A 23,481-nucleotide genomic window follows, 5' to 3' on the forward strand; every position below is an offset into this window, starting at 1 on the left:
TGACCATCACACCAATTGAACCTCAATACATAAGACATATATGTTAGATCAGTATAGAAGATTATATAACAGTTACAATTTTGATTCTTCACGGTAAGTACAGTACCTTGACTGTTTTTCTTATCAAATTAAAAAAAAAATTGCGACAATTGGTTTTCTGTACTATAAAGTGATATTGATATCTTTTATTTCAGTATTACTTATTAAATATTTTTATTTTCCATATAAGACACATTATTTCATTCATTTCATTAATATTGACTGTACAATCTGTTCAGTTCATCATTTACATTTGCAATAAAGTTCCTACATGTTAATTACATTAAACTAGCATTTTAATATCAATTATAAATTACTTATGATGTAAGGTGAAAGAAAAATGTTTCATAGAAAAATATTTATTATAATACTATTTACACTGATTAAGATAATTAATTGTCAATTCATTTCATTTCATACATAATAATAAATTTCATAATACAATTTCCTATTAGTCATTAATTTATTAATAAGCTCATTATTGATTGAGTTTCTCTAGAAAATCTTGGAACAATTTATTTCTTTCCCTTTGTATGTTATTTGATTCTTCCACAATGTTTATTAACCTATCTAATTTCTCCTCCACCACTCTCTGCCTATCTCTGATTTCTAATGTAGCTTTTCTAAATTCTGCATTCCTTTTTCTAGTCAACCTTCTTCTTACTTCTTCATTTTGACCAGCAGAAGTCTCTCCATTTTCATGAGTATCTTCAAATTTAGTAGGAGCACTAATTGATAATAAAGCTTTAGCTATACTTTCATTGGAACCTTCTTGTAATTTCTGCTGTATCTCAGGCTGGTACTCTCCATCCACGCAGTATATCTCCTCAAAACTGTCAAAATATGGCCACTTTACTGTTGCTAGACCGCTTCTATTTTTCTTTTTAAGTAATCTTATATATGTCTGTTTTAAATTTCTAAATTTTTTATTACAACAGTCGGGACCTTTGCCTACCGCGTTAGATATATTGCTCCATAAATTTTTCTTTCTAATCTTTGGATTTCTGAATTTATCTATATTCTCTATATATAAATTTAACATTACTGTAATGCTGTTATGATCCCAGTGATCGTCAGCGTCATCGGCAACTTCACCGTCCATCACCTCCGTTTGATTTAACTGCATATATTCACCATCAGCCTCAATGTATTCAATTTCGAGTGCTGAAAATAAAATCTTCAGTCACCATTCTCTTATAATTTTTTGCGGTGACAATCTCGCATTAGTTATTCAAATTTCACATGTAGTAATATGTTTCCTGTTCAAACCAGATCTCTTAGACTTGTCCATTTTGGAGGTAGTTCGAGTAATATGCGACATTCACAAAAGGTTTATAAACAGAAAAATAATGTGCCTGTATCGTCATTTGAAATAGTAAAACCATTGAAATTTTGTTGATTATTTATATAAAACAAACATATGTAATATGATATAAGTAACATTAATTATGTTCAAAGTATAAGAAAGGAAACAAAATAACAGAAACGTTTTAACAAATTGCATCAGTCAGCGATCGAGCACAAAATGGCGCTGCCTGAAGCTACACACGAACCATGAAAGCGCTTTATTATCCGACCAAAATAAGTAACGACGCACGTTCAGCTTCAAATACACTTTATTTCTTACATAATATGTCATAAAATGGAAACTTTTAGCCCCATAACAGAAATTTATAACGTTTATGAATAAGTTTCTTATTACAAAATTATTAAGAAAATTACGGAAACAAATTATATTAGATAAATCGTTTCATATAGTAGTATAATACATGACATTAGGTATAATACATTGACAAGGTAATGTCAACTGTAGTGATAACGACGATAACGATAAGAAAAATGCTTTAATATGTATTACTGTATAAAACATACATGATCACGAATTTTTATAGGACAAATAATGAATATTCTGTGTACGTTGAGAAAAAAAATTGAAGGCCATTTTTATGTGTCATAACCTAAAAATACTGAAAAACCTGAAAAGCACGTAGCTTTTCTCGTTCATGTGTTATAGAAAAAAATTTATAAATTACCTGTATCAGATTCGGGTATAGGCTTGTAAGAAGCAACGACATGGTCGTCGTCTCGTCCTTGGCCGCCATCTATAGCAAGATGATTCTTTCTGGGCTCCGACATAATAAAATAATGTACTTTGAAACGAATCAACGATAGAAAATTCTTTCACTCTTTCTTAAAACTACAAATTGAACACAGCTGTTTAAATAGTTTTACACTTCGCGTATCATCACCATCTGTGAATTGGGGAATGAAGAATGAACGAAAAAACTAAAGATCAATGAATGGTACACGCCCTCCAATTTCGCAAACGAAAGATATGTCGTTCGGCACAGACGAAACTATCGTTAAACCGAGAATGATTAAATCGAAAAATTAATATTTTGTATAATCAAAAGTTTTATTCAACTTTTAATTCTTAACAAATAAAATATATACAATATTATATACATATATTCGGAATTTTATGCATAAATCTATTGTTAAGAATTTAAACTAACAATTAGCAAGATCAACATTATGTAATAGTGTGTTCATAATATGTTAGAACATTATTTTGGTTTAATATAGAAACCATTCATTGTTTTATAACTATTAGCACTTTTTCAAGGTATCTAAACAGTGAATCGAATATCATTACCAATTTTTGTTTTAGTCAATATTTTTTTCTTATAAAATCCATTTTCACATGTTGTACTTTTTTATTTAGAATGTTTCTCTTTATAGATAACTAATTGCTTAAAAGGAATACTGTCTCATGTTGCACGAGAAGCTGAGCACATTTTAGAACTTTAATTAACGGATTTCTTAATTTGTTATTTGAAAAGATTATCCCTATGCACAGAACGCCTTGGTTGTTACATCACTTTTTAGCATTAATAAAATTAATTTGCGATCAGCTGTATTACGTCACTGTCATCTTATTCAGTCAGTAACATTTGACATTATAAAGAAGGTTGTAATAAGATGTACAAAATTACATTTACGTTTTTAGTTTAATATGTGTACAATACCGCCACCGCCACCTCCTCCTCCTGCACCACCCACATTATCACCTGTAAAAAATTCGGAAAACAATAGATCTAATAATGAAACCATTCAATATTCTGAAGTTTGTGAATGGGCTGCATCGAATACTCATTTATGGGAGGCATGTGCCAAAAATAAAATTTGCTTGAATAAGTCACCTTTCCGATATAAATACCAAAATTTTGAATCAATATTGCAAATCGGACCGACGTGTGGCTTGGTAGCATTATCAATGTTCCTAGAGGGAGACGTCTCTCCCGATGAACTCTTAAATATAACGAAGATGGAAGGGTATAGCAATAATGGCGAAATGTTAAGTTGCAAAGATATGATTAAATTGATCAAGAAGGCATTTAGCTTAGCAGAAATAGAAAATGTTTCTTTCAGATTAAAAAAAGGCGGGCTGTTTAGTGAAGATACAATTCAAGATTTGCTGAATGGGGCGATTTTATTAGTTCCGTATCCTTTTTTATAATTAACTTTAGAATATCATCTAAGAAAATATATAGTATTCATAAAAACATTGGTATTCCTTTTGATTAAAATATAATAGTAGGTATGTATGTGTACCAATAAATTTTCTAGACAATTATAAGAGATTTATAGAAGTTTTTAAAATTTATGACGAAATCCTGTAGCTTGTTTATTGTTGTATTTTTTAACTGACTGATATTTTTGTGAGGACATCCAATACATAGTATACATACTCCAATATACAATATCTTCATTGATTATTGGTTTTTGGCATGGCATAATTAACTAAATTATATTAAATTTTTATGTTTATTTTTTTTGATTTATATAGGAATCCTGAATTGAGGAAAATAAGTTACAACACTAGTGTACGGAAAATAAGATTCCTGATCATTACAAGCTACAACTGAAGAAACTTTTTATTGATGTTTGCTTAATGCATGCAACTTTTGATACAAAACATTTGTCCACAATTCCTTTTTTACTACATTTGATGCTATGAAGAACTTTCCCAGAAATTAATATTGTGAATGCAAGCAAACATAATAAAAAAAAAACAGAGTCAAAGATCTCAACAATTTTAATTTCATACTGTCATTTGCTTTTTGGCATCTGCCTGTCTTATTAATACAAATGTATTTTTTTAATTATAAAATGTTACAATAATATTATGTTTATTTTTCTTCATGTCTTATTAAATAATATGTTTTGTAAATTTAAGTAAACAAAGTGTTACTGCACCTTTAAAAAAAAATTATATGCTCAAAAAATTGTCCTTGCCATTTCATTCATCAGAGTTGGTGATTACTTTATCACATTAAATCGAGATTTGCCTTTATATATATAAATTGTGGCCAATTACTCAATATTCCATTACAGTTATGATGCAGATTTCAATCACTCCCCATGCCTTAGACAAGGGCACACTGCTCATTGGGCTCTAGTCTGTGGAATTATTATAATAGAGGATCCAGGTCAATCACATACCTCTGACCCTAATAATGTCTATGTCTTATGTAGACATGGAAAATCTAGATTTCTTGCTGCATGGACTTTGGATGAACTTCATAGAAGTAATATGAATTTATGGGAGTTCTCACCCAAAAAAGCAGAAGATGGCTTATTGTATGTACTTCCTGAGGGAGGGATGGGAGGAGAAAATGGATTGAGGGATCAATTTATAATGTTTAATAGACATTAAGTGAAATGTTTAAGTATTTTAATTTGCTGTAGGTGTTCAAAATAGTAAAAATTTTTACCTTTTATTATTTAGAAGTATACTTTTTGTACTTCTCTTTTTTACATTAATTAGAAGAAATTGTTAAAAATCGTAGGTATTTAATTAATAAATCTAACGTTTATTTTTTATTGAAATTTTTCATATTGTTGTTGTATATAGTTATGTATTATATGGTTACATTACCCGGCGATAAATATTACACATTGCTCGAAATGGCACTGACCAAAAGTCACATAGGTAGTGTGGGATAGAGATAACGCTCTATGAAGCCGAAATTAGCTGATTGTCTCTTTCCAAAGTCAATGTGCAATATTTATCGCTGGGTACTGTAAGTATAATCAATAGCACAAGTTTATTGTTGTTAAATAAAAAACTGTATTTTAATGCAAAATTTTATTTGTACAATAAATACAAAATCATAATTGCAACTTATCATAAAATAATAAATCTCATCATTTTAATTCCATTTCTTGTAAAATCTGATACATCAAATAAGAATTGGAGGTCAATTACATTATTAAACCAGGTTTAAAACTCAGGCTCCATAAAGTATGATAATACAGTAAAGGAAAATTAAATGTTTATTTTTGTACTAACTTTATTTAAATTAAAACACTTCTGTTAATAATTCATTAAATAAAAATCATTTAATTCAATTATTTGTCACTGCTACAAATTGTGATGACAAAGCTTAATTTAAAAATATTTTTATTGCATTGAATATCATTTTCAAATACATTGCTTCTATTACATATAATTGATTAACATAAGCTATCAAAATTATAATTAAAAAGTTACAAACGCCATGTCAGTCAGCATTAATGAGATCAAATTATATAAACAAAAATATATTTTCTATAATCTTCCTATAATCCCATTACAAATATTCTAGTACAATATGAATATACAAATTACATTGTCGTAATATACTGTCGGCTAGGCCTCTAGATAATATCTATTGGAAACTTGAGCTTCTTTTTGTTTTAACTGCCATTAGTTCCTCCATAATGGCACTTATTCTTTCATTAACAATGATGGCGGGACACAAACCTTTAGGAAGTTTCTTAGATTACATACAAATAATTTAAATTATCAACTTCACCAAATCATTAAACTAAACACAATGATTAAAATAAACCATTTGATATTGTTAATGTAAGTAAATATTTTAAACAGATGATAGAACCATTTCACACCAATCTAATATTATGTTTAAAACAGATAAATTATGCCATTACATTTATTTATTTTATTATTTTTTTAACATTGGAAATTATATATTCAGGATTTTGTGCCATATATCACTTTGTTTAAATGTTTTAAACAGAATAACACTTCAATTTATAAGAAAAAATTAAATGATGCTATAGTTGTTTATTATCAATTATGTTTTCATTATTAAGAAGTCCTGCGGGTCATTCAGCATTTAACACAAAAAGAACCGAGTTTTCCTGAGCATGCACACATTGAACAAGACTAGACGACCATTACACAATCACTATATTAAGCATACACTATAGATAATAATGGAAATGCATTGATTTCACTTTACATATACTTTTGTGTATTAGTATCAATCACAAATGAATAATCAAAATATGAAACATCAAATAATTTTATTTTATTATATTATGGACACCAACTTGATCTTTTTATACAAAATGATTGAATATTTAAGTTTTAAAGTGATGAATGTATACCTATTTTGCTGTCAATAAACATGCCTAACCAATCCAATAATCATAGATGTTAAAATTAAAAATAAGCAACATAATGTTAATATAGTAAGAAAAAACTGTTAAAATTCAGATTACTACATATTAAAATTATTTTTTGTTTATTATTTGTCCCTGCAGGCTTTGTACACCGGCAAAAGATATTGACCTGTCATATTACAAAACAAACTATAACTTAATGTAACATTTCAGAATGTTTATTTTGTATAAGATGTTTGTAAATTGTTGTAAAAGCTTTTTGATGAAAAATTAGCTATACATTCAAGCCTTTTAAAACCTTTATATCTATAACCATAATGACAAACATGAAAATCAGTGAAACGTTTGGTAAAAAAAAATACAAAAATAAGTACATAAAATCATGATGTGTCAATAAAATATTGACATTGAATGTGATTTTTACTAATCCACATAAGCATCCTTCACTATTCATCAGAGATATGCATTTATCTATTGATTTAGATTAAAAATTGAATACACAAGTCTTCATAACATATCATTAGCTCAATTTTAAAGTTTACTTAAGTAAGAGTAGATATAATGATTATTAGAGAATAATTGAATAATACCTTTGTTGGGAACATCGGCAAATAAAATTCACACCAAAATTTTAAGACTCCACGACACAGTCCTTGTTTAGGCACCACCAATAAGTAATATTTTTAATAATTGGTAACATTAAATGTATGACAAAAGCCACAACTCTACTAATGACAGCTCTGCATACTAGCAATATAACAAAGAAAAGGTAAATCATCTGCAAAACATTGAAGAGTCATGGAATCAATAATGAAATATAATTATTAAATTACTTAAAAGACTACACTGTTAATAAAAAAAAAAGTTACAGCTGGTAAGCACCAGAATTGCACCAATTACAGCTGAAATGTTTTACCTGATTTTTATTCCCAACATGGTAGTTACTATTACATAATAAACAGTTTGTGCAATAAATCAATGTCAAGCCGAAATCGGGTGAAAGAGCAGATAGTGACTTATCATCATAATTTCAGCCATAAGATATCTACACCTTACAGGTCACCCACATAGATTTTCAATAAGACCAATTGAAAGTTGCTTGCATCCAGAACCCTTCAAAAACTGCATGTTTGCAGGTTTTATACTTTTTTTTTTCTTTCACATTACAATGAGTAACCATCTGCAAATGACAGATTGCTATTACTGTTGGAAAAAAACCTTTACACATTGACTGGAAAAATAAGAAAAAATGTAGTTACCACTGCCACATCTCATCTTGACTTTGATTTATAGACACCTGAATGCATTATATAAACGCAACTATGTTACAATTTCCTGCTAAAATGTTGGATATAATATACATTGTACTGTACATGTATCAACTTTAAATGGTACATGTATATTTTGTATAATTCACCAGAAAACTTAAACCCAAAACAATTGGAGGTCCTTTTGGACCATCATTGCATGCTTAATAAAATTATCATTTTTACCTATTTTTATTATTGAGTGATACATTTGTATACGGTTTCATTTAAACTATTGAAACATTTTTAAAGTTAAATCAAAAGAGAGTTAGTTCAACAACTGAATATAACTCTGAATAAATAAAAAGATGAAAAGAAAAAATAAAAAGTAAGAACATTTTGAAAGATATGCAACGCATTTGATTTTCAATTGATAAATATAAAATAAACAAAATTTCATTTAAAATTCGTTTTCACATTGTAACCTACAACGCAATAAATAACATTACAGTGTTGGTTTTACGAGATGAAAACTTTTTTATTGGCTCGGAGTTATTACGAATTTGACAAGACATGAACGGTTCACACCGAAAATTTAAAATAAAACGACACAAAATATATTTGCATTGACAACATCGATTCTATAAATGTTATCATTTCGTATCACCAAGTTTTCGATGCTTCATTACGAACACATATTCTAGTTTCACAACATAAAATTATCCAATGTGAGTTTGACATTTGACAGTCGATATCTAGCGGCAAAACAGTTTATTATCTATGATTATATTGTTCATGGTATCTACACGATTTCACTTCAGTAAATTTATTATTTAATTTCAAAAGTCATCGTTTTTAAGCATAACCTTCTTGTATTTAAAGCATTTATTTAATGCGATATATTATTGTAAATTTACATGCTGTAGTCAAAATTTTCTAGACAACTTCAAATTGAATATATTAATTTGATTCGCGGACTTGTGCATTGCAGTCGTTATAAATTGACTCGAACTTGAATGAATCACTAGATATTTCTCATCAATATCAATTTATTTAAATATTATTTGGCAATCACACAAAGCATTGACCATACACTTATAGTATGAATATATACAATATGATAATGACGTTACTTTTGTATACTATTGGGTTGACAAAAAAGTAATTTCGGATTTTGTGTGACAAACTTATTTTTTTCTATTCAAAAAATTAACTTTTATTATTTGACTGATCTGCCATCTACCATTCTTTTGGATGACCTTTAGTCATCTAAATGTTGAGGCCATAATCCAAATAAAAATTGGGTTATTGCAAACCAAATTAAAAGCGAACGTAACCTGTCAGTTGTAAAGAAAATTACGAAAAATAAATGTGTTGGCCTGCGAGCTATTTCTGTTTATTAAATTATGCAATTTTAAGTTATTTAAAAAAATACATAGTTCCGCTGAGTTTTTTTTCTGTTTTGAAGTCTGAGGCACTTCATCTGAACCGGTGGTAGAATCAACGTCAACAAGAGATGTAATCCATCCTATGTTGTATAAAGAATTTTAAAATTTTAATTTTTAATTGCATCAGTAGAATAAAATCAGCGCTATCTGCGAACAGAGATTACTTTCTTGCCAACTCAATATTATATTTTATTCACATGCAATTTGCAAATGTTTTTATAGTTTAAGTTGATGATTGTTACACCTATAAAGTTTTACATAAGTTTAACAATACGATACACTATTATTAATATACTAAAACAAGACTTGGAGCTCAGAACTAAAATAAAAAGGGCATCTTTCTGCAACTGAAACAGCCGAACAAAGATGTAACGCGAATGACATCTCACTACGTCCCGGCTTACGTTCACCTGATATGTGCCAAAAATTACTCCGTGAAATTATCTTCACCTTCAATACTTAACTTACACACATACTGGAAATGTCACGAACCATTATTCCTCTATATACTGAGTACATGGAATATGCACACCTTATACACGACCTATCTAAACGCTACGACTATGATGAAATAGTTAACGTGATTATTGAGCCTTTGTAGCTTGGATATATCTTAAACCGTATACGTTAAATATAGCATGCAAACGTAATGAATTACGACCTTACTGCTCTGTTTATTGGGATCGAATTCGCTTAACATGACACTACACAGGCCTTGCTATCATGGCCAAAGTTATCGAAAATGTAAAATATTAAGTAACTACATATGGATTCTACATAATACATATTTAGACGTTAATAGAATAATATGAAGAGCCTCGTTCTACGGCGAAGTCGAACGTCATCCTTATCGGATATATTTCCGATAGCAGACGAATATAATTGGCTTCATCGATACAGATGCAAAGCCGTCATATTTTCCGATGTCTATATCCGTTACTAGAAGACAGTGTCGGATATATCCGTGATGCGACACTACGAGGCCAAACAACAGCCGAGTACAAGCCAAAGCGGGAACAATACCGACAGTGGAAGCGAAGCTTAAGTCTCTGGCGGGGCGAGTGGGGCACCGCACGTTGCCACGGGGAATGTCTTCACGTGCGTCTGCCATTGCGTAGACAGTTGGAAGAACTTCACGCCGTTCCATTCTGTGCCGTCGATGAATACTAAGAAGAAAGATAATTGCAATAAATATTAAAAAACTAGCGTTGCGTAGTCGAGGTAGGATTTGTTGATTGTGGATCGTCGTACCATTAACAAAATCCTCAATACTTTTACCGAAATTTCAATTTATTTCATATCACCAGCCTTCAGTTATTACGGAAAAGCCTTATCTGTTGTTAAGTTGTAAACAAAATTCATATATATTTATTGCAAACAATAATTACGGTAATTTAATTAATGAAAACACAAACACACACAAAATACTAAAATAAAAAGTCTATATAAATATATAGATACACACATGAAAGTTTTCTAAATTGTTCCTAGAGAAGTGTCTGTGAGTATGTTTGTGTGAATATGTGTTATTTTAAAAAGTATAAGTTGATTGTAAAAACTGAATTAAATAATCATGAAACTATGAACAATAATTCACATTAATATGCATAATAACGCTTTAATTTAATTAAGTAAGAAACAATATTTGACATATCTATCTCTTTCGTTTCTCTTGTAATAGAGAATTAGATAATCATACCTTTCAATGGAGCGTTGTGCGACCCCTTAGCGGAGCAGATAAGACGAGCGACTCCTTCCACTACCTGCGCCCGTCCTACTTCCGGTTCCGATTTTTCCTTCTTCTTCCCCAGACGCATAACTGTAATTGAATAATTTTTCCTCATTGTAATATATAAATATTTTTTTATACAGCAATTTTCTTTTCATTTTGTTCTGGCATTAAGCGGTTTTGAGCAGAGATTAGGTTTGACATCCGTTTAAATTGAATAAAATGATATAACTGTTAAAAAAAAAGAGAGAGAGAGAGAAGTATACTGACTCTTCTGTTTCTTCTCCTTGGTCAGGTAAGTGATACTGAGGTGCGCGTTGTGGCGGGTGACGACGAGCGCGCGGAAAGTAGCTTTCACCGTCACTTTGCCGTCAGCGCCCTCTGCCGCACGTCCCGGTACCTGTACAGAAATTGCAATTAGTAATTTACATGGAACAGTTGGGGGCGGCCGCCCACACCCTTACTGCGATCAGCGTGAAAAAACCGAGGCTGGGTCCGGATCCAGAGGGATATCCAGGAAAAATCCGGATATCTCCCTGGTTCGCTTGTGATCCTGGTGTGTGGGTTACCCTCCACTAGGTGAACCGATGATAGAGTCAAGGTCTGTTTACGTGTAGTAATATTTGATTCAAGTGCGATGATGGGGTTGGGTATACTTACCAGCCAGTAGTCAAGCTGCAGCTCCTGTGGCGGCAGATGGGGCGGCTGAGACGCGTGCGGCGGGACAGGTTCAGAAGGCGCAGGCGTGCCGGGAGGAGAGGGCCTCGCCGGAGGTGATCCGCCCTCTTCCAGTTCCAACGAAGAAGGACCACCCTCGCCGCAGCCTACGCGTACCTCCTGTCACAGACACAATCAAAAGTTCATTATTAAAAACTACGAAGGACAGTCCAGATCAGATACTGAATATTTATATATTTTGGTTGACATATTTTATTTTCTACTTATTGTACACAAGTACTAGACTTTTCTTGCCTTTTGGAGACAATAGTAATGTCCGGCTGCCGCCGATTAAATTTTAGCAATGTTCTTTCCAACCTTGTAATAGGGAACGCAGTGCTATCTTAAAGGTTAACGAATCTTATCTTCTCTTCTCAAGAAAACTACCATTGTGACAGTCCTACCAAACGTGTAGATCTCGTATACTCACAGCGATGAAGGGCACAAAGGTCTGGCTGGAGTCCTCGTCGCCTGACTTGTCCCGGTAGGCGACCATCGCCTCTCCGATCGGGATATTGTTCACCGGGCCGATGCTGTTCAAATACCTGGAGTACAATCAACGACAACTATTCAATTCATGAAACCGACAACACCACGTTAATACTGTTTTGACAGAATTAATATCCCATTAGTTGAGTCATCATTATCAGATTAGATGATAGAGACCCATTGCTAGGCATTGGTCTCCCCCAAAAATCACTGCAATGACCGGTCTTAAGCTGTCCGAATTCGGCAACTTTGCGCGACCTTTACTACATCTACATATAGCTATATATAAGTAGTTTATAAAATATATTTATATACATTCACGTCTTAGTAGTTGGCCCATGCCGGCCTGTCTTTCGGTCCCAACGTTTGATTGCACTAGCGATGTTTCCCACTCGCTACCAGTTCTGACAGGCAATTTTTTGAACTGTGTTGATATCCTTGATCCAGCTGCGGACCTCCTCATTTCTGTTTTGATCAAGCAGCAAAGCTCCGAGCATAGCCTTGTCCGTTGTTATCTGAGTGATGATGAGCCCTATTTTATGATCTATCATAAACGATCATGTCTCAGATCCATATGTCATCACCGGCGCAAACTGGTCAAAGAGCCTTGTCTTTAGGTATTGCGGTATTTTAGACTAGAAGATTCAGAATTAATGATTAGTGTCAAATTGTGACCATCCTACGATCTGCCATGTCTTCAGACTGCAGATTGCTTGCGTAAGGCGCACACTGAGTTAATTATCACAAACTGTGTGTACGTACTTAAAATATGTATTATATAAGTTATAATAAAACTGAGATATCTTAGGTTGTAATTCAAAGTCTTCTAGTAAGACGAGACACTAACCTGGCGATCCTAGAGGACATCTCCGCGATGTCGGGCATGGAGTGTTCGGCGGCGCGCTCGCACAGCCCCGCCCACGCGTCCGTCGCGAACAGCGCCGCGTACGCGCTGTCCGACGTCGCCATGTACCGCGCCACGGAACACGGCCCTGCGTTCATACCTCCTTTACATTATAAATGACTATTTTCATTTCATATTTATTTTCTTTCTTGAATAATAAATTAAAATTCTGTTCCCAACATTGTAATTTTGTTAAGAATTTTTTTAACAATTTCAATGAGTGCCGCTAGTTGCGAAAGAAGCTTCTCAAAATTGTTGCTAGCTTCAAAAGCTTCTCAAAGTTGATAAAAAATTATCTTCGTTCTACAATAAGTCAATTAAGACTATAAAATCTTGCAATATTGTCAATAGAACAAGAAATTACAAATAATATAAATTTTGAGAGCATTATACACGATTTTTCTAGTATGAAAGCTATTATATATATGCTATATATATGCTAGCAGTAGATATTATATAAATATGTTTACGAGTGCATACAAATATGTCTAAAAAAATACTCTGTGTATTAATTAATGTTGATTAAATAACTTAATAATTTATTTATGTGTATTAATTTATAAAAACCACTATTTGATTGACTTATAATAGAAAGGGCGGCAAACTAGAGATCGTCCTGGGCGGCAAAAGTTCTTGGTACGCCACTGCACTAACAGTAACACCTCCGGGAATACCAACAGTTATCAGCAAGTTGACATCTAGCGTGGGTAGGTCTACCTGTTGTAGACCTACCCATGCCGCGGCTATCAGCCATTTGAAAACCTTAGAAACGCTCCTTTATTCTTTAAAACCCATTTAGCTGTAATTTACATAAAAGATTTTTATAATATACACATTGGTTATAGATGTAAAAGCCTTAAAAAGGTGAATCCGTACCTCATATGTCAGCAAAAAGGTTTAAATCTATTACACTTATTTCTAATCAACTTGTATAATCACTTTGAAATGTTAATTATTTTTTGCTACTGTAATGCGACTGGCTGGAAGTTATTAGCCTTACGATTAACAAAACGTGCGGTCGCGATGTAATGGAAAAAGACGCATCGTTATCTTACCAATTTTGATCGTTTTTCTGCTATTTCAGCTTTCAATTAGTCCAAGTCGATTGTAGTATTTGTTTGAGTTATTGTAAGCAGAAAGAATTTTTCTATAGATTTTGTCACCAACAAAACTTTATTTATAATCGGTATAAATGGGTGAGAAGTAACCCTGCGTGTTAATATATACAGCTATATAAAGTCATACCGTGACGCAAAACATATGGGGCAGTGTAATAGCATTTACCTATGGGTAGGCTTACCATACGTCCCGGTTTGACCGGGATATCCCGATTTGGGAACCCTGTCCCGGCGTCCCGGCCGGTCTACATTAGCGTCCCGGTCAAACTTGAACATCACCGAGACCCCAACCAATCGTTCCCCCGTGCCACCCGCGCCAAAATTCTAATGAATAGTGCTAATTGCTCCGAGAAATTTTCAGCTATTCACCCATTTTCACAAGGAGCAAAAGGTGCCAAATTTAAAAAAAATTGTGGAATTTGCTGTGTCTACCCGGGACTTCAGCGACAGTGGAAAGAATTTTTTCATAGATAGTAAAAATGTAGTCTGACGATCGGGCGAGGATGGAATAATGTGTTGTGGAAGCTTTGCTTACGTGCAAACTCAATTTGAACATGTCATGCAGTGAATTTTATGACAAAATCAGCACGACAAAACGTATCTGAAAAAAGTGCACTATAGTGAAAAATATAAAGCAAGCGTGGGTGAATTATACAACCTCGCAAATTTTTAGTGTTGTTTTTGTTAATTCATAATAATTTTGATTGCTTTTCAAATATGAAAAACACAAATTAAGCGAAAAGCAAAATGAAAATGAGCCTCTTTCTCTTCTGCGTCCCGGTTTGGCTCTTCGTAATTATGGTAAGCCTACCTATGGGTACGATGTAGAACCGCAGGTTCGGCGCGTCGTGTGGGCGACGCGCTGCCAGCTCGGCGTGGGCACGCAGCGCGGCTGCACACGCCGCCTCCCCGCCGCACACGCACACACGCACGCACGCGCGACGAGAGCTTCTGCGACACAACACATAATATTTAATGGAATCAGGCGTTACCTCGCGGAAGTCCATCCTAAGTAAGAAAAGGACCAATATTTAGCCACTTCCGCACGTGTTTTTTTTTTCATAGTTGTCCATGAAGATCTCCGCCATCAAAGGAGATAACGGAGATCCCATAGCCAATCTCTCTCTTTGTTTATAATAACTACCGTTGCACATTTGCAGTGCTCTTTTCTCTAATAGATCTGATAATAATATAATAAGCTCTCTTGATAAGGGACATTAGTAAAATGACTATCTACATCCAGAGATAGGAAAAACGAGTTTGCTGGTAAAGTAACATCTCTTACTTGCATGTGCGGAAGTGGCTAAATATTGGTCCTTTTCTTACAACACATAATATCCTCATTTCATCTGAAGGACGTTCACGGATGAACATAGCCCTCAATAGATCCAAGAAAATCAATTTGTCTCCCAGCAATGTACAGTAAACTACGAAACATCTCATTTAATATATCTTATGTGTATATGCTTTAAGATAAAAGTTTTCGAATGTTATGTTTCAACGGGGCCTATTAGTAAGATACGGAGCCGTGGAGAGTGCTATACGCGGGATTTACATATATTTACATTAAAACCGGTTTACATCCAGCCTTTTAAGAAGACTTTTACAAGGTCGTCTGTCCACATTGTCAATGAACGTCTTACGCTATTCGATATCGTAGAAAAACCTTCTGCCTACCCTCACCGTGTCTCGTTAAGCCATTGTACGCTTGAAACTACTCAATGTACCCTTATCATAACATTAAAAGAATAACTTAAAGCTAGAAACTTGTTAACTGTCAGAATATTAAAATTAAAAAAGGGTACGTGTAAATATTTTCAGCTATCAGCTTTCTATGCACTGTTTTATGTGACGATATTGTTAGGAAACGTGTATTTAAATTTATTTAATTAGTGTGTTGATCGAAGTTTTTTATAGCTAAGGCTCAATAAAATTCGCGTTCAAATAAATTTGTGGGCAACTTTGTCCTTTTCTGCAATGTATTCCATTAATACATTAATTTTATTACTATTATATTAATATTAACCATTTTTAAATAAATTGTTCATAAATACAATTTTAATGTAAACGATTTTCTAAGTTTATTTACAACATGCGAATGAATTGCTCTAACAACTGTATTATTAGTAAAATGACAAAAAAATCGCCCGGGTTTGTTGTGGATTCTTCTCAGATCAAGGCGCGTTCGGAAACCTCATACTTTTTTATTGTAGGCTGTGATTAATTTTGTGTCTCACTGTTTGGCAGCTCGAGCGTAAATCGCTTGAAGCAGCGGCCTCGCATCGGGTACGGCTGGCGGGGCCACAATGACGGACGGCACTGCGAGTGCTTGCAGCGCCAGCGCGGCGCTAGAGGGCGCCACCGCCACGCACTCCGGCACCGGGCCTTCCTCGCCCAGTACGCGGGTCACCTGCTCCATCAGGTTGCGACGCGGCTATTGGAAGACATAAATTAATTCAATTGCTCCATTCGAGTGACGCGTAGAAGTTCTTTCTTGGTCTACGTATAGGTTAAGACTAAAGTGTTTGACTGTTTTAGAAGTGAAACCTAACAATTTTTTTTACGAAATTCCTATTAAGTCTAAAGATAATCTATGTCACCGCAGAAAAGAATCGTCCTAGTTAGTTGTGGGTTCTCCTTAAGTTTTGAACCGCCATAAAGCTTATGAAGATTTTTTTGAATCGGATTTTGACGGCTTTTCTGGTTGCTTTTTTAGATTCCGTGAGCTCGATGCGGTTGGGCACGGCGAGTCTTGAACTGCTTTAAGGTAACAAAGCATAAGTCGAGGTTCGGCACAGGTCATGCTGCTATTTCACCGGAATCGTAGACCGCGTAGAGCGCTTCGAGTTGAAAGATGCCATTATGGGGAAATTGAGCTCTTTTGGAATTCTCATTATGACGTACACAAGTGGTCGTTATAAATAAGTCTGATTGATAATGAATACCTCCAAAGCGGTGGGGCTTTGAGCGGGCAGGTCGTGGGCGGACAAAGGCCGGTCGGTGCCCACCACGAGCGAGTTCTTCTTACGCGCGGCGGCCGCTGCTGGGGTCAGGTTTCCCCCGCTGGTGGCGCTTCGGAACAGCCGCGATCGCTTGTCCTCCTGTCGCCAAATCACATTTACATATGTCTTAATGTATGTCTAATCATTAAAAATGTGCACAGACACAGATTCTATTAAAAAAATATATTGCATACACGAACAAATCTTCTAATGAAAAAAATTTAGGTCCAATTGTAAGAAAATCTGCGATTCTAAATAATAAACAGGTATTTGACATGTATATGTGATACTAATGAAAGTTCGAATGCGAACATGTATCGTGCTTTTAAAATGTACCTACTTCTCACGTACAATTAGCACTAGTGAAGAATAAAAACAGACTCAAATACATTTCTATATAAGGCACCAAAATTAACTCAATTGTTTACAGCGTAACAACCAGAGCGACCGTGAGGAATTTCGCCTGAGAAGAGGAACCGGTAGTAAGTGAGCGCCTGGCAAACCGCAGAGGTAGCAGCCACATTAACATGTGACGTCATAATACATTATAGTTAAGTAGCGGACGGTCGTAGGCGGGGTGATAAGCATAGCGATGTGTATTCAACCACCATTTCGGTTATGGTTGGATGTACAATGCGATTAAAATAAGAATAGGACCGGCCTAGTGCCATGTTGTGACGTCACAACGGGAACTTGGTATAGTGTGCAAAAAAAGCAATGTTAAAAAATAATACCAGTGGCTAAAGTCACTTGCTCGGTAACCTTCGAAGCAGTTTCCAAATGCTTAATGAAACTTCCAAGTACATCACGCGATATATGAATATTGCCATCTGGCCCTGGTATAATTCTTGCTTGTTTTAACTGGTCCAACAACATAATGGCACGTTTTTTCTCTTCCTCGAAGTACTTATCAACATTGCTGATAATCTCTCGAGCTTGCCGATGTAAAACAATACCTCTTTTGCTCATTGTAGAACAAATTAAACAATCAACAAAAACAACTATTATTATTTTTTTATTTTATATATTTAATGCTGACCGTACTTATATGAGTGAAGTTAGTCGAGAGCCCGTCCTATTCTTATTTTAATCGCATTGTATATATGTAACGGTATACGTATTTCTGGATCTCACCTTGATCTCATTGGGCGGTGAGCTGGACACCGAGGCTCCGGAGACAGGCGCGTCAAGGGTCGCATCGCCGTCGCTGTTGCCTTCGCTACCACGTTCGTCGCCTGCAGAACTGCGCAGCGCTTCCGATTCTGCACGCGTACAAACATAACATAAACCAGTATAGCAGGTATAGTGCATCTCGTGACTGTTTCTGTGGAAGCATTATATACTATAAAAGTTTGCCAAATTGTTCCAGGTGGACCCCCAGAGGTTCACAACGACACTTTGATATAATCTCCCGTGGACAAAGTAAGCTTAAAACAATTGGGCGTTCTGAAATTGTAAGTGAGGTTACACAAAAATTTACCTGCTTTGGATAGTGAAGAACTAAAATTTTACCATCAATTCACCTATTAATGTAGGCAGATAATATTTTAAGACGCTCAGCGACTGATTATTGTTAAAACTATGTTATATTCTATGTTCAGTGCGTGTCAAGCAAATTGCCAAAAGCTCATTTTTTCTTGTGAAATTTTAACTCGACGTTGAAATTCAGTCACGACGCAAATTTCTTTAGTTTTTTAGGAATATGGTAGGAATGTAGCTGCAGGGGGTCCACAGGAACCAGCAAAATTTTAGAAGTAGGTTATAAAAAAAATTGAAGAATTTCTTAAACAAATAATCTTGTGAAAGAGACATTAAGCAAGAAAATGTTTATCGCGTAGATAGCCTTGCTTTCAATTACACGCCAAGATCGATACCATAAAAAAATTACTGGAAATATCTGGATAGAAAGAAAATGTTTCAAAATATGCTTACATATGCTCCTAGTTGACTGAAGCTAAATATTGATGGGTGCCACAAATATTCATACAGATGGCGTTGTATTATCAAATTAAAAATAATTATTTATTGTTATTCAAACAAATTTTTTACAATAAATATATAACGTGCTTTATGAAAACATGCTTTCTATAGTGAGGAAATGAAACTAAAAATGACAGACATAAGCGAGATTTATACTAAGGATTGATAAAACTATTTAAGTGTGTTATTACATATAATAAGTGTAAATACACAGAATTGTCATATGTATACAATCCTGTGTAAGATAAACTGAAAACAATGATGAAACGTGGCTTAGGTTATGTGTTTCATTTCTATCGGATATAACACAAAATGATTAAGATTTTATTATTGTTTGCTGGCCTATAAATAACAGTGTACAATATCTATTCAAATTCAAAATATAGAGAGTAGAGACTCTAGAAGACATTTATAAGCAATTTGGTATGGTCAATTATTTTTAACGATATATAAAAGGTCAGCGCAGACAGTTGGTTAAGCAACCACCAGCTCGGAATGCTGAGAAGGGTCGGCCATAAACTCAACAGTCTCTCTTTTTATTGAAATTTAAGAATGCTTGATGTATAAATTATTATGTCAACAATCAAAGTTCCATATATATCGATCACCTAAAAACTTTTGAATGTTCTGTTAAGATATATTTAATAAAATATTCTTTTAATTTTAGGTGTCACATTAAGAAGATTCTGTGATATGTTGTGAAACTTTATTATAATACATACACCCTTGGAGAATTTGTTCACTTTTTAAAAATTTTGTCCTATTATCTTGAATAATGTAACACAATAGATTGATATCTTTTTAAGATACACCACGTTTTATCATTTGTTAATCAAGTTCATGCGGGGCAGAGCCCTATGCTGTACCTGTAAGCGGGTGTGTTGCCAGCAGTTTCTCACGCGGTGTTGTCAGCTCGGCGGCCGATGCGAGACTGGCGTGCCGCGTCACTGCGCATGCGCCGCACACGTTACGTGCGAGCGAGATGGGAGAGGGTTTCGTTGATGGGAAAATGGAAAAGAGATAGTTCTCTTTGCAGTTTGGTCCTTCAATACTAATTTATAATATTCGAGTTAAATATACTTTAAGATGTAATTAAATCAGAAAAAAGGTTCTTAATGGATCTCTTGTTGATAGATATTTACAAATAAATAGTTTATGATTATAAAGAGAATTTAGTTTTATAAAAAAATAGAGATCAGAAGAACGTAATAAAGGTATCCATAGATGAACAAAAGTAACCGAAATACCCTAGCGAATTGGCAAGTTGAAGAGACACTGTGCTGGTCATATATCGCGCAGAATGATGAATGATGTAGGAAGTTCACTCAAGGAGTCAACAGACGACTTTGTTAATAACGTCGTAGGACACTGGAAGCAGGACTTTTAACCGGTCCTCTTGGAAATCAATTGGGGAGGCCTATGGGATTAAGGCATCTGACTCGAAGGACCAATAAACAAAACCCTCTCCCGTCTCGCTCATGTAATCTACTCTATACACACAGCGTTACACAACAAAAACAAAACATATAGAATACATTATACATATGTCGTACTGTTACATACATATATGACAAACTTGACATATACAATACTCAATGCCTTAGGAATAACTACGCAAATTAAAAGAAAAGCATTCGTACCACGCACTCTTATCAGTTGCAATTTGATGCCTAGGCTATTTGTGTATTATAGTTACATATTTATTCTATAGTTGAACTGACAGGCAGAGACAAACCTGTCCAATACAGATAACTTATTTTCCTATAAAAATATTTTTACAGAATCCCCATAAATCAACAAGCTAAAATCGAATGATAGAGCAGTGAAACATGTTACATATTTTTTTTTCTCTTGGTATGTGAAGGGACAGTAACTTCTGCCAGTACAAAGTCTGGAGGGACAGATAATGTACAATTTTTATTTTTAACAACATCTGGCAATCTTAATTCTGAAAATGCTTTTTCGTACTGTTTTATCATTACATTGTTTATTATTTCTGAAAGCAGTGATTTTTAGATAGGATACATCGTACATTAATTGGAAGCAAATGAGCTGTTAATTAATGTGTAATATACATACTTGTTAAGCTTTGATACTTTTAACCGATTACTCTGTATAAAAGTTATTCACACTTACGTAAAAGGGAAGATAAAATTAAAAATGAAGGTTTGTTCACACAGGGTAAAAAAGATTTATTGAGTTTTTTGAATGGCATTAATTTTATAAATAAATTATGATATTAATTTTCTGGAGCTAGTCTCTGCCTACTCTATAAACCGATTCCGATTTGACGTTGATATATGGGACACCGTATATATCATTTAAACTATAATTACCATTTTACTAACAAAATAAAAGCTTCTTATATATACTTATAATTTATATAATCTATGTAATTTACCTGTATAATCTGTAAGAAATATTATAAACTTAAAAGAATTACATTTTTCTCTGACATTAGAAGTGTAGCTTTTGGTTTATTAGGTTATATATATTGATGAGTGAAGGTGAGTTTATTTACTTTCATGGAGTAATTAATGCACAGTGTTATTTCGAAGTAAATATATTTTCAGATTACAAAGTAATTAGTCGATCATTAAGATTTTCGTGCAATTATGCATTCATTTTTTAATTACGGATGTGTGTCTTGCTATAGGTTGGATTAGTCATGGAATATAGTGAGAGATAGCAGATATGCCGCAGTTACCGTTGGAGTGCCGGTGGTGCTCCTGGTTGGCAAGGGAGCGCGAGCTACTGAAGAATGGCCGAAGCGAAGGCTTGGGTGTGGAGCCGATGCTGATCGTGTCCATTTGCTCGGGACCGGAGTCTTCGCCTTCGCCGCACGATAATGACTCCAACTCCTGAAAATATAAACAGATATTTAAAAATAAAAAAAAGTATTATAATCATGTGCGTACCACAATCCGTTATATATTATAATCTAGTTCATTGTTTTCCACCGTGGAGCCCAGGTCTACAGGGAGGCAATTTGAAAGTAAACTATACACCAGTTTATCCCTTTCGCTTTGTATAAAAAATATATACGTTACATATGGGGGTGTAAGAGTTTTAGAATCTAAGGTGGGGCATGGCACTAAAGGCACAAAAGTAAATACTGATCTAGTTGGTATTATAGTCCGTTACGTACTGTATTCCGTTTCATATTATAGTCCAGTTCGTATTATAGTTCGATTAGTGCCAAACACAGAGTGCAAAACTTAATATAAGTGCCAAACTCTGTGTTTAGCACTAATCGGTGTAACATAACTCCTGAAGATTCCCCGTGGAGAGTGATTTAACGGTGGTAGTTGTGTAATTTGCATTTATCAGCGGGCTGGCGGGCGGTGCACTTTATTGCACGATTACCACTGCATGTGCGGAAGTGGCTTAATATTGGTCCTTTTACTTAGGATGGACTTCCACAAAATAACGCCTGATTCCATTTAAAATCTAGTGCCTATTACAGTCCTGTGCCTATTACATAACCGGGCGTATTACAGTCATTTGCTTTACTAAACCAGCTGCGTTCCATAATCCGTAGCATATTTAAGTCCGGTGCAAATTGTAGTCTAGTGATTTTTATAGTTCGGTGCGTATTATATTCCGGTGCATCTTATAGTCTTTTTCCGGTGTTTTAATAAGTATTATACGTTCTTTACGTGTTATATTCTAGTAGTAGTGCGATGAATGTTATAATCGGATGCGTAATATAGTCTGGTGCATATTACAGTCCGGTGTGTATACAAGTCCATCATATATATAAATTTCTCGTGTCACGGTGTTCGAACTTGAACTCCTCCGAAACGGCTTGACCGATTTTTACCAAATTTTACATGCGTATTCAGTATGTCTGAGAATCGGCTACTATCTATTTTCCATACCCTTATGTGATAAGGGTGGTCCACCCCTAAATTTTATTTTTAATTTTTTAGACAATTTTTTTGGTTTTTATTTTATTATGATACAGCATACAAAAATACATACAAACCTAAATTTTCACCCCTCTACGATCAACCCTTATCTTACATTTGTTAATTAAAAACTTTAATTTTTTTTGCAAAACAACATTTGTGGGATCAGCTAGTAGCGTTTTATAACGCGTTGTGTCTACCTGGAAGAGCTCGTCGATGTCCCGCTGCGCGTGGTGAGTGTCGCGCGTGGCACCGCGTTCGCCCATCTCCTCGGGCACCCGGAATCTCCGTAGCAGCGCCGCGAACTTCTGCTTCAGATTACGTTGCTGGCGAACAAACATATAAACCGATATCAATAATAATTTAACACTGTACACTTATTTGACATCGTTATTATTTAAATTTTGAATGTAACTGTACACA

General features: G+C 34.3%; 3 protein-coding genes across 4 annotated transcripts in view; 1 reads left to right on the forward strand and 2 right to left on the reverse strand.

The window, feature by feature from the left end:
• Positions 1 to 432: 432 nt before the first annotated feature.
• On the reverse strand, positions 433 to 2,354 carry LOC137919699 (uncharacterized). The gene is made up of 2 exons (XM_068762851.1): positions 2,073 to 2,354; positions 433 to 1,203 (listed from the first exon to the last, which is right to left on the reverse strand). Exons 1-2 carry the CDS (start codon positions 2,173 to 2,175, stop codon positions 518 to 520), a joined length of 789 nt encoding a protein of 262 aa, XP_068618952.1. The 5' UTR covers positions 2,176 to 2,354; the 3' UTR covers positions 433 to 517.
• A 624-nt stretch (positions 2,355 to 2,978) lies between these two features.
• LOC137919920 (actin maturation protease) lies at positions 2,979 to 5,347 on the forward strand. The gene is made up of 2 exons (XM_068763141.1): positions 2,979 to 3,543; positions 4,438 to 5,347. The coding sequence occupies exons 1-2, from the start codon at positions 3,056 to 3,058 to the stop codon at positions 4,757 to 4,759; spliced, it is 810 nt and encodes a 269-aa protein (XP_068619242.1). The 5' UTR covers positions 2,979 to 3,055; the 3' UTR covers positions 4,760 to 5,347.
• The window catches only part of KrT95D (phosphofurin acidic cluster sorting protein KrT95D), a 172,990-nt gene continuing 154,737 nt past the window's right edge, over positions 5,229 to 23,481 (reverse strand). For both annotated transcript variants that reach the window (XM_068763140.1, XM_068763139.1), the window contains 13 exons: positions 23,259 to 23,384; positions 21,855 to 22,008; positions 20,014 to 20,094; positions 18,302 to 18,429; positions 17,111 to 17,266; positions 16,403 to 16,599; positions 14,977 to 15,116; positions 12,991 to 13,135; positions 12,085 to 12,199; positions 11,598 to 11,774; positions 11,208 to 11,337; positions 10,908 to 11,027; positions 5,229 to 10,374 (listed from right to left, as the gene is read on the reverse strand). In XM_068763140.1, the coding sequence (XP_068619241.1) occupies positions 10,250 to 10,374; positions 10,908 to 11,027; positions 11,208 to 11,337; positions 11,598 to 11,774; positions 12,085 to 12,199; positions 12,991 to 13,135; positions 14,977 to 15,116; positions 16,403 to 16,599; positions 17,111 to 17,266; positions 18,302 to 18,429; positions 20,014 to 20,094; positions 21,855 to 22,008; positions 23,259 to 23,384 (1,794 nt within the window). In that variant the 3' untranslated portion in view covers positions 5,229 to 10,249. The remainder of the gene's footprint in view (positions 10,375 to 10,907; positions 11,028 to 11,207; positions 11,338 to 11,597; positions 11,775 to 12,084; positions 12,200 to 12,990; positions 13,136 to 14,976; positions 15,117 to 16,402; positions 16,600 to 17,110; positions 17,267 to 18,301; positions 18,430 to 20,013; positions 20,095 to 21,854; positions 22,009 to 23,258; positions 23,385 to 23,481) is intronic.

This window comes from Battus philenor, unplaced genomic scaffold (genome assembly GCF_028537555.1).
Source record: "Battus philenor isolate CCGP_79_NKW_IND1 unplaced genomic scaffold, ilBatPhil1.0.hap1 SCAF_17, whole genome shotgun sequence".
NCBI lineage: Eukaryota > Metazoa > Arthropoda > Insecta > Lepidoptera > Papilionidae > Battus > Battus philenor.

What these genes read in the sequence shown, in the direction of transcription:
- LOC137919699 (XM_068762851.1), bottom strand. Translation starts at nt 2,175, where the DNA reads ATGTCGGAGCCCAGAAAGAATCATCTTGCTATAGATGGCGGCCAAGGA. An exon ending in TATACCCGAATCTGATACAG is followed by an intron (nt 1,204 to 2,072) that starts GTAATTTATAAA and finishes TTTTATTTTCAG; the next exon opens with CACTCGAAATTGAATACATT.
- LOC137919920 (XM_068763141.1), top strand. Translation starts at nt 3,056, where the DNA reads ATGTGTACAATACCGCCACCGCCACCTCCTCCTCCTGCACCACCCACA. An exon ending in GGGGCGATTTTATTAGTTCC is followed by an intron (nt 3,544 to 4,437) that starts GTATCCTTTTTT and finishes ATTCCATTACAG; the next exon opens with TTATGATGCAGATTTCAATC.